General features: G+C 28.9%; 1 protein-coding gene across 1 annotated transcript; it reads right to left on the reverse strand.

Annotated features, from left to right (window-relative positions):
* Positions 1–939: 939 nt before the first annotated feature.
* On the reverse strand, positions 940–7,504 carry LOC105773546 (protein DETOXIFICATION 33). The gene is made up of 7 exons (XM_012595540.2): positions 7,256–7,504; positions 5,738–6,279; positions 5,572–5,658; positions 3,904–3,960; positions 3,314–3,552; positions 2,182–2,387; positions 940–1,171 (listed from the first exon to the last, which is right to left on the reverse strand). The coding sequence occupies exons 1-7, from the start codon at positions 7,481–7,483 to the stop codon at positions 1,085–1,087; spliced, it is 1,446 nt and encodes a 481-aa protein (XP_012450994.1). The 5' UTR covers positions 7,484–7,504; the 3' UTR covers positions 940–1,084.
* Between the last annotated feature and the right edge of the window lie 5,014 nt (positions 7,505–12,518).

Below are 12,518 nucleotides of genomic sequence, written 5' to 3' on the forward strand. Positions count from 1 at the left end.
TTAATTAAACTAGTCGAATCGACAAACTGATATAGCCTACTAATTGATTCGATCATTCGTCTAGTTTTAAAAACATTATCTTTAGCCTTGACTCAACTTTGATATTCGACCTGAGCTCAATTGATAAATAACTCAAGTTTGAACAGGTTTAAACTAATTTATCAAATTTCTTACTTAGACTCAGATCTAAGTAAATTATTATCAACATAACAAGGGAAAATAATGTAATTTTACAATATAAAGAAATGTTAAAATGAAAATTTTGATTAGGCTCGAAAATTATTTGAATTGAGTATTAAAGTGTTCAAATTCAACTTTATCAATAACTATAATTACTCAAATTCAACTTTATTTAATTTTTTTCTTCGTTTAGCTCTTAAACTTGTTTTACTTATCAAATCATCAAAAATATGAATGAATAAGTTAACATTGTTGACGTACACGTGAATTACCACGTGGATGTCACGTAAACAATTAATTAATTCTTTTAAATTCAAATATATATAATTATTTTTAACATAAAATATATGAAAACATTTTAATATTTTTAATTTTAAAAGAAATAATTAATTTCTAATGGGCATGCAGTTGCAACGTAGATGCCATGTCAGTAAAGTTAACTAATGACTTTTTCATCAATTTTTAGGTGATTTGATAAATAATACAAATTTAAGAACTAAAAGAGGTAAAAAAATTAGATAGGAAGCTAAAATGACTTTCTTTTTTGTAATGTTGGAGGATCAAATAAATCATTATACTTATAATATATTATAATAAATTTGGTCAAATTGGTTAGAATTAAAAATATAATAAACTTGTGTTGGACGCAAAGTAAGTTATATCACCTAATTCATGAACACCTCTACCCACAATCTTTTTTTTTTTTGTCGGGGTTCATTCTTTTATCCAAATCAATCCAAAAATCCAATTTATTGTTCATTTAATGTTAAAATAAAAATATTTTATATTAATACATATATTTTTATAACTAAATAAAAAAACATTTTGAATTTATTAAACAATTGTTTCAACCAATATAACATACATGAGGTATTATTTGGGTAAATAGTATTTGGTGATGGACTTAGCTAGCAGAATTAGATTCCAACGAAATGTTTGGAGTCTCGGTCGGTCCACCCCACGTTCTTAATCGCTCTTCTGCTTGCACCGCCTGCATCATTTTATTAAATTATTATTAATTCAATTAGTAAGCCTAATATGTGCTGATATTAAATTATTTTAATGTATCGTTTATTCGTTTTCGGTCTATCGATAGTTTTAATATTTTATATATATCACATATACATGCAATTATATCTCGGTTACATATATATTTATATATTTACATGCAAATAAAAAATTTTAATTTTTAAATGTAGCTATAAATGAATGAAAGTAGTTAAGATAAAAAGTGTTAAAAATTATTAAAAATATTATACCAACAGGTACAAGTTGAAATAAATCTAAAGGCTTAAACGCACCGGAATGGTAGAAAAACATTGAAATTTTGAATTTGTGTAAGTGTCACTACCTTGTGAATTATCCTATGAATTTGTATCTGTGAATTATCCTTCACATGCCCCTTAACTTCTTCTCCCCTTGGTGTTAAACTCATGTTTTGAAGTTTTTTAGGTGAGGCTAAGGGCCCCTTTGGATAGACGGTACATTTACTTGTGATTAGTGTAAAAACAGCGGTAGCGGTAAGATTAGATATTATAGTAATACTGTACCGTGAGATAAAAAAAAAGAAGAAACTAAACACATTGCATTGAAGGTAAACGCCCATCCAAATGGACCCTAACTCTTTCTGAAGAAGTTTTCGAAGTGTCATTCATCTAGAGCCAACGAATCATTCATTGAGTTGGCATTTTCCCTGGATCAATCCAATCTGACGCACAACTAGATCTAACAAGATGGATCCACTCTATGAACCTAGACTCTTTGTCACTCAAGCACTCGTCAGAGCCGAGAGACAAAACTTTGGCTTGACGTGGAGTTGGTATGCTCTAGATAAATGACATTTCAATAACTTTCTTTGATAGAGTCAACCTTCCGTCAACAAAAACATTTTACACTTGTGCATCTTTCGAAAAATTAATGATTTGTAATAACATAAACCCCAAAACATTGACGTAACCATATTATATTCATGTTACTTTTCTGTGTTATGATTTGGTTTACCTCATTTCGCCAAGTGGCTCGGAGCATTACAAAGAGTAGGATGGTGGTTTGAAGGACGGTCCCGATCAGCATACCGAACCAAATCCCTTGCACCCTCAGCTTAAATTTGAAACCTAGCAAAGCTCCTGCCGGAATTCCAAGTAGATAATAGCAAGTAATGTTGATTAACCCAACATATGCTTGCCATCCTGCCCCTACTGCCACTCCTATACAACCAACAAAAATTAAAACAAGAGTTAATTTCTTTTTTTCTCTTCAATTATCATAGTTTTTATGTCGAGTTGCTTGGACTCATGTGTAACTATCATATATGGGTATGGATTATGAATTTTTCACATATTTCGGTAATTTTTTGTTATGAAAGTTTTTCTTAATCGACTATTATATAAAATAACTAAATTGACCTACATATTTAGTATAAACCGACATAATTGAATCGACTTAACATCGATCATTTGGTTAATTAAGTTTGTTAACCGATTTAAAATAAATATATTGTGATAAAATTATTAAAGATAATAAATATATTAATATATTGAATTGATTTAACCGACTTATATATTAAAAAAAGTATAAATATATTTGAACTATCTTAAAAATATTTAATATTAAGTTGGTCGGTTCAATTATGAAATTCAATGATCATTAATAGTCGAACATAACCAAATAAACCAATCATACAATTAATGAGAAAGGATTGTATGAAACTCTGATTCCACGTCATCTTTATTATTTTTTAATTGAAGAATGATAAATCAGATTTTTTTCTCCTTATTTTCAACTTTTTCTTCCTAAAAAAATTTAAATTCGACTAAAACTGCTAAAAAGCAAGAGAAAAAATCCGATTTGGCATTTTTCCATTAGAAAGTGATAAGGATGACATGTAATTATAGTTTTATACGATATCTTCTCACAATTAACTTGGAATTGATTCTGACTTTTTTTTTAAGTACCCATACTTCAAATATATACACGAGTATTTGACTTTCAATGACTCTCTAAATACCTCAAATAATGCTCATGTTTTATATATATATATATATATGTATTCGTAGCAAACACATACTAATCCAATGCTCATATGCAAATTCAAATATCGTAGCTAAAAGTAAATCAGATTGCAATACTTTACCATGCAGAACAGGTAAAATGCTATTGAGGAAGACTGTTGCTGCAAGAAAATACCCAAGCTTCGACGCCGCCTTTATAACCAGCTGTTTGTCGGTGAACAACTTCGGAAAATCGTGTTTGGTTGCTAGAATAATCGCCATGAAAATAATTCCGACTGCCAAAGATGTTAACACGACCACCACGATCGAGAATTTCGCGGCTTTTGGACGTCCAGCTCCGAGTTCGTTGGACACCCGAACACTGTAAGAAAATAAGCACATAATGCAGTAAAGTACCATAAAGGTCACACGAAGCATTAGATTACATTTTATTTTATCTACTCAAATAAATAGATAAATTAGTTATTATATGTTAAAACAAAGAGTAAATTTATCCAATGTGCTAAAAATTTCACCCAATTATATTGTTAAAAATTAGTGTGACTAACGAAATTACCGGATAGTAACACGTGGTGTGCCATGTACCTCATGCTAATGTACATGGATAAATTTTACCAGTAAAAATGAATGAAATTTATAATAGAACAACCAATTTACAATCTGATTTAATATACAATGATTAATTAATCCATTCTCTGAATAACCAACAAACCTTGCTGCTATGTTGAAACCCAATGTAACCATTGATGTCCAAAGTTGCAAGTTCAAGCTGCAAAAATTGACGATCCAAATTAATAAATAAAAGTATATTCGTTATAGTGGCACTATTTTGATAATTTTAAGCTTTAACTTGACTTCCATATGTATATACTCGAAATTTTAAGTTGAAATTTTGTTTAATTTTGTTATTATGCTAATTTTTATAAAGTTAAAATAAAGTCCTAGCTAAAATGTATAAAGAATAGTAATGAAATTAGAAGAGAAACTATTTTATCAAAGATATGGAATAAGATGGATTTTATTTACACCTCTATTATTTGATTAGATTTGTGAAGGGATTGATTTTAGATTAAGTAAATTTAGGTTGGTTGAATTTATGTTTTAAAATTTTTAAGTAGTTTTGGGTTTAGATTATTTCAAATTCGGATATTTTAAAATTCAAGTCAATTAGTCGGGTTATTTCAAGTTTGAGTTATTTTGGGTTTAAATCAAGGATATTTGATTCATTAATTTCTTTATGCTTAAATTAGGTTGGGTCGGATTTCGATTCAATTTAGTCAAGTCGAATTTTTGGGTCAAGGTTAAAAATGACATGCTTAAATTTTAAGGCAAAAACCTAACTTGTATTGCTCTAAATTAGAAATATTCATGGGTTGACTCGAGCAAAAAGTTGGTTTTAAAAAAAATCCAAACCCAAAACCAGGCTCACCTAGCACAAACGGCTCATTTTTATACCAAAATAATAAATATTTTTTTATTGTTATTTCTGAATAATGAAACAAGTTAGATTATGTCTAGTTAAAAAAATATAAGCATAGACTTATTCCAAAGCTCGATTCATGAACACTTTACTTTAAATTTTTAAAAAAAATTGACTATAATTTCTAGTCCTTAAAACTTGACAGCTAGGTTCACTCTGGTACTTATACTATTTTTTTATCCACTTTGGTATTTAAACTTGACAACTAGGTCCATTTTAATTTTTGAACTTGAAAAATATTAAAGTTTGATGATGTGGTACTTTAAAACTGTACCACGTCATCACTTGAAAATTAAAAATTTCATATAAACTTTTAGGTGATGATGTGGTACAATCTTAGAGCGCCAAATTTAGTATTTTAATAACCAAACCAATAGTTGAATAGGTTAAACCATCGATTCTTAATTCAACGAGTTCAATCGGTTCGATCTTTGGACCAACAATAATTAATTAATTAATTAAAATTTTGTAAAAATCTAAAAAATACATTAAACAAGTTCAACCTTTTCAACTATCTAGTTTTGTCCGTATTTTTATTTTTACCAATTTCAAGTAGTTTTCAAGTCAATCAGTTCAACACCTTTGTTTGGACCATTATATCTATCAGTTATCGGTTTATTCAATCCGGTCATATTCTAGTAAAACTAGTCATATCATCAAATCTCGACAAAATTCAAGTTAAGGGACTAAAATAGATTTAGCTGTCAAGTTCAATGACCAAAGTGGACAAAAAAAAAGAGTACAAGTACTAAAATGGACTTAGTTGGTATTTTTTAGACCTAATTAATCTACATTATCACTATTAATTTGTGCTAACAAAACACTGATGATTCCTTCCTACATATATTAAAAAGATTTAAGAAGTCTTCTAAAACTAAGTACTAGAGATGACAAACTAACCAGATTGAAATGGAATCTACAGCAAGTGTAGGATCTTTTAAGTACCCCACCATCAGAATAATTGCTGTAAAATACCATAGCTCCAAGCTGCAATCATTCATCAAAAATGTCATTTTTCTTATCAAATACACTTATGTATTTATGTATGTATAAGCGGAGAACTCACCATAACATTACAGCAGATGCAAGCGATAATTTAACAAAACCCCACAATGATTTAAACGCCAACAAAGAAAGACCCGTCCATGAATCTGGAAAAAACCCAGCAACCACGTAAATCACCATTGCTATAACTTGAAGCCACCATGAAATATTGCCGGCCATGGCTGCACCGAGTAAACCAAGCTCAAGCTTTGTTACCAAAGCCCAATTCAACAAAACATGACAACCCAAGCCGATAATTGATATTATTGTCATAACCCAGACTTTGGTTTGGGATTGAAGGAACTTTTGAATTGGAAAATTCATGGCGTAAGCGAAGAATTGAGGGATCACCATCTTGCAATATTTCCCGGCGAGTTCTGACATGGCTTTGTCTTGTCGGAGTAGGTTTAGTATCGGTGTGGCGAGGAGGTAACATGGTGTTAGACATAAAGCGGTTATTCCGGTAATGATCCATGATCGTTGGAGGTAGATTCCGAGCATGTTGTGTTGGCCGGCGCCGACGGCTTGACCGCATAGTGTCTCGAGTGCACTTCCCATTCCTAACTAAATATGGAGAAAGATCGGTTTAGATTCGAGTTTTGTTCTTCCGACTCTTTTTATTTTTGAAATATTTATGTCGGAAAATTATTTTCAGCACATTTCGGACATAAGTACGAAGATATGTCTCCGAAGATTCGACTCGTTTCAACTAAAAGTAATGGAAGTTTCCTATATCTAGAGGTGTTTATAGTGGAGTGGCTCGATTCATGTAGTTGGATCAAAATTAAGTTCATGTCAATGTTTTTTTAATTAAATTATTAGTCCCTTTTCAAAACAAATAAATTATTAAAAAACAGAATAAATAATAATAAAATCTCGTTTTCATGTCAATTAGTTTTTTTGTCACTCTCAGGACCGATATCTCGACCACTTTTCAATTCAATTGATCAGTCTAGTCCAATTCAAAAAACATTGATTTATACTTTTCAACTTCGAGCTAGTCTCGATTTGCTACTTCTAGCACTCTACATTTTTTTATAGGTTAAAATATGTCATGGTTCTTGTACTCTTCACGAATTTAGAATTTAGTCCCTCTATTTTTCAGATTTTAAAATTCAAGTCCGATCGTTAATACTGTTAAAATTTTTTGTTAAATTTGTTAGCGTGACATTTTGAAATTTAAAAAAGAAAAAAAAACTCACTTTCTAGCAATGTAACTAAAAAATAACGTTGCAATGAATATAATTTAATAAAATAATTTTAATATGATTAACAGTTGGACTGTATTTTGAAATCTGAAAAAGTAGAAACAAAAAATATATAAGGACTAAATTCTAAATTTACAAACAGTACAAGGACTTACCACAAATTTTAACTTTTTTTATATCGTTGATTAGAGTTCTAAGACTATAGTATCCATCTTTAATGAATATTCAGACGTAGAAAAACTGAGAAAAAGAAGTGAAAAAAACCTTGTTGAGCACATAATTTTGATTGAAATCTGTTTGATATTCATATATATATATATATATATACTCACCATGATACCGAAAACGAAGCCTTCGATCACGTTCGTTGTTATGGTGACCGCAGCGAGTTCGAGCTCGCCCAAATGACCGGCGAAGGCGACGGTGACGAAACCGATTGAGAACTGAGAGACCGATACCAAAATCGCAGGGCCTGCAATCGCCCACATCTTCTTTGATTCACCCCATATGGTATTTTGCTTTACTTCCAATGGCTTTTCTTCTACTTCCAGTGAAGCCATTTTCCCTTTTCTCAAATCAAATTATGTGCATTACATACATATATACAGTATGCAATAAACAAGTTGGTAGTTAGGGACCAAACCATAAATATTTTATGGGTAAATTACAGTAGAGGTCACCCAACTACGAAAAGTTACAAAATGGTCATCCAACTATTCAATTGAATAATTAAGAGACTATTTTGTAGCTTTTCATAGCCGGGTAACCAAAAAAGGAAAAAAAAAATCATAGTTGAGTGATCATTTTGTAACTTTTCATAGTTTGGTGACTATTAATGTAGTCTACCCTTGTTTTATTGGGAGTCGAGGTAAAAAATATAAATTCAATTGGCCAAAGCTAAAAGTTTAAGGCCTGATATATCATTTGGTACCCAAATTTGACATTTTTCTCTAATGTGGTACTTATATTATTTTTTGGTCTAATCTGGTACTTGTATTTGACAATGTTATATATTTTGATACTCAAAGGTAACACTATTAACTTTTTAATGTTTAGTTTGGGGTTTAAAGTTGATTTGATGAAAGTTAAGCTCTTTGGTATTATTAAATTTGAATTTTCTGATTTTGTTAATGGAATATATTAGGTGTTAATTGTTAATTTGTTTAATTTTGTGTTCAATTTGTCAAATATAGTCGATATATATGATTTAATTTAGTTTTAAGGTTTATTTGATGAAAGTTAATTGCTATTATAATTAGCTAACTATGAACTTTTCATCAAATCAACTCTAACACCCGAATTAAACACTTAAAAGTTAACATTGTTACCTTCAAGTACCAAAATGTATAAATTTTGTCAAATACTGGTACCTCATTAAAGAAGTGTCAAACTCATGTACCAAAATACATATTAAACCAAAATTTAATGTTAAAAAGGCAAATTTTGAATTACAAATTTCTAGGAGGGGTCAAAAATGAAATTTCACCATTTTATCCAAGGTGCCAAATCCAAAGCCTCTGGTCCCTTTGGAGTTTGGATTGGCCCTTTCTCTATCCTATTTTTTTTCCGACTATGAGATATGATCGGTCAAATTATGATCTTGGTCCTTCTTATTATACTTAAATTTGATATTTAGTCTTTATACTTTAAATTGATATTATTGGTTTTTCTTCTTTTATAATATCATTTGTCGGTTCAAATCATTAACTATTTTGATTAAAATATTACGATAAATATTTTATTGGGAGTCGAGGTAAAAATATAAATTCAACTGGCTGAAGCTAAAAATTTAGTGTTAAATGGCAAAATCTGAATTACAAATTTTTAAGAGGGGCCAAAAATGAAATTTCACCATTTTATCTCGTACCAAATCCAAAGCTTCTATCCCGTTTGGATTTGCCCTTTCTCCATCCTGTTTTGGGACATGGGGTACGAGATATGATCAGTCAAATTACGGTCTTGGTCCTTCTTATTGTACTCAAATTTGATATTTAGTCTTTATACTTTAATTTGATATAATTTGATCTTTTTACGTTTATAATATTGTTGGTTAGTTCAAATCATTAACTATTCCGATTAAAACATTACGATAAATAATTTATTGGGAGTCAAGGTAAATATATAAATTCAACTGGCCAAAGCTAAAAATTTAATGTTAAAAATGCAAAACTTAAATTATAAATTTTTAGAAGGGGCCAAAAATGAAATTTTACTATTTTATCCAGATGCCAAATCCAAAGCCAGTAGCCCCTTTGGGTTGGCCCTTTATCTTATCCTATTTTTGTCTGACCTATTTCCGGGCATTGTTAACCGTTTTAACGATTTACACTAACCAATGACATTATAAAAATAAAAATATCAAATTAAAATCACATGTTCAAGTATAGTAGAAGTATAGAAACCTCGATTTAACCGATACGATATTCCAAAAACCTTTCAAATACAATAAAAAAGTTAACACACCGGAATCAAATACTTGCACTCGAGTTCGTAATGGCTTACCAACAAAAAAAAAAGGACTAATTTGCAAAATAAAAATAAAAATTTCCATGGTTGCTTCAAATGTATGATAAGAAAGGTTTATTTATTAATGGTTTTAGGTTTGAAGAAAGCGATTTGTACCTTTAGGGTTTTCTTCATTTGAGGACTTTGTGTTTTAATGTTTGATTTTTGCATTAGTTTCTTTTGAAGCAAACTTGTAAAATCAAGTGCTAACTACAATTATATTCATAATCATAATTAATATAACTGTGTAACTACGACTATAATCAAATTACTACATGCACAAACAAATAGATCAATAACCAGAATATATTTAGATTTAAGACCAGAATAAATATGAATGAGATTACACGTGGTGAGACTTTATATTTCTAGAGAGGCTCGAGTTCAAATATTGGAGATGATTAGACCTATTCATGGGTCGGGCCACCCGGCCCGGCTCAAATTCACTAAAGGATAAAAAAAAATTCTTTTTTTGTTTTTAATTTTATTTTTTTTATTATTTTCTCCCTATTTTGCTACCACTTTACTATTATGTTGTTATTATTTGGATATTGTATAAAACTTATTTTATTGTTAATTTTGTTATTATTTTAAAGACATTAGTTAATTTTGTTATTATTTATATGCATTTGCTTGTTAAGTTGCATCTATCTTAGTGTTATTTAAGTATACATATTTTTTAAAATTTATTTTCAATTTGTTGGGAAATATTTATTTTGATGTTTTTAGTATTTTTGATGTATTATATATATATATATATATATATATTAAAATAATATAAAAAATAATATGGGCAGGTCAGGCTGAGCCCGATTTTTAACATTTTTACCCGTGTCGAGCTTGGGTAAAATTATAGGCCCATTTTTTAGACCGAGCCTGGGCCTAGCAAACAGGCATAAATTTTTAGTTGAATTCGGCTTGACCCATGCACACCTCTAGAGATGATGTTATTGGGAGGGGTACCACGAGTTGCAAAAAAATTAATATTTATAGACATCTGCCAAAAAAAAAACCCAATATTGGTAATACTTAAAAGATAGTTTTTTAATTTCACATTCAAATACATGAAAGCAAAAAAGATACCGGGAATCACATTTCCATTTCGGTTTCTTTCCGATATTGGTAAAAGTACTATGAAGACCTTTGTATTAGAAATTTGATTGTGTTTTGTCTCATTTATACAAAAAAAGAGTAAGTTAGATGAAAAATAAATTGATTAATTTTATTAAAAATTTTATCTATTTTTAATGCTAAAACTAAATTACTCTTTAATCTGACGTATAAGAACTAATTTACTTATTTTTAAAATAAAAGAAACAAAATATAATATAATTATTAATACAGGGACCTCTATAATATTTTTACCGATATTCTAAGAAAGCTAAGACCTTAATTTGATGAGACGTTGTTTTCGCAATAACAATGGCGACTTTCTTGCATTAAGTTGTGAACTTTGTATCTCCTCCACAGATCCTACCAGAATAACTGTCTCAATCAACAATTCATTAGTTGATAAATCAAATCATTATATTATTGGTTAAAATATGTTTTCAATCCTTTTACTTTTACGAAAATTGATATTTAATCCTTGTACTTAAAAAGTTTAAAAAATTAAGTTCAATCATTAACATTATTAATGTTTGGATTAATATCTATCTATCAGTAAAAGAACATACCTTAGATTCAAGTCTATATGACGATCAGTGTTGGAGATCAAAGATGAAAGTTGTTTGGATTTTAGTTTATAGATCAAAAAAAAAAGAACTGAAATGTAAAAGATAAAGAAAATGAGAACTTTCAATTTGTGCATGTGACAACGATTTTAACAGTCTAATGACTTAAAAGAAAACATTCAAATAATTTAGTGATCATCTTGTAACTTTTTAAAGTTAAATGACTAATACATAAATTTACTAATAATTTATATTTACCCAAGAAAATAAATTAAAATTAAAATTTTATTATTTAAATAATAATTTGTATATAAGTGTGTGGTGGGGAAAATGACAAATATTTGAGTTTGGCAATTCAAACTTCAAAGTGATCTTTTTGCAGAGCGTAATTATTGGCAGTGAAGCAAATTTCAAAGGCACGTGAATTGGACCAAGTAAAGGACGCAAATTTTACTACTCCAAGTATGTGACTTTTTGGGCATTTTACGTGTTAAATTTAGTTTATATTTTTATCAATTTATTTTTATTTAAAAAAATAAATTTAACCATTAAGAATTGAATTATTTTTTAAATAAAAATATTGACAAAAACGTTAAAATTTTAAACATAACAATGTTAATTTTTTAAATTATTATTTGTCATGCAAGTTGTCACATTAACATCGTTAAAATATTTAATATTTTAACCAGTATTTATATTAAAAAATAATTTGACTCATTTTAAAAGATTAATGATCAAATTTAACTTAAAAAAATTAAAGATAAAATTGATAAAAATATAAATATTGAGGACTAAATTTGGCAAATTTTTTCTCTACATCTCACTTTACTTCCTCCGTCATCGCTCACACTTGTACTGACAAAAAGTTATCTTTCCGTTAATAATTTATCGGTGGACTTAACTTGTAAAATGAATATTTAATCAATTAAACAACGTTACCTGTATCAAGAGTGAGGCCCATACTTGACAGATTGGGCTGTCTTTGTTGACTATTTGAGTCCCTCGTTGACTTGCTTGACTTAAAAGCAAAAATAAAAGGGTTAAATTGCAATGGTAGTCACTCAACTATTATTAAAACTTTTTGTCACTTAACTATAAAAAGTTAGAAAATGGTCAACTAATTATTCAACTTTTTCTTTTTTGGTCACCGGCTATTAAATTAATAGCGGAAACATAATTTAGCAGCTTTTAAAATTGATATAATAGGAACTTTAACTCTCAATATTTTCACATTATGTAATTTAGTCTTTTTTTGTAGTTTTACTTTTCTTTGTGACGATAATGGTTAATTTTAAAACAACGAGAAAAATATTAAAATTATTATCTTGAATTTTGGTATATTTTTATCAAATTTAGTTGAAATTTTTTTTTACTTTTAAGATGAAATGGTCACAAAGAAAAGCAAAACTACAAAAAA

The sequence above is a fragment of the Gossypium raimondii genome, chromosome 1 (assembly GCF_025698545.1).
Source record: "Gossypium raimondii isolate GPD5lz chromosome 1, ASM2569854v1, whole genome shotgun sequence".
NCBI classification, from domain to species: domain Eukaryota; kingdom Viridiplantae; phylum Streptophyta; class Magnoliopsida; order Malvales; family Malvaceae; genus Gossypium; species Gossypium raimondii.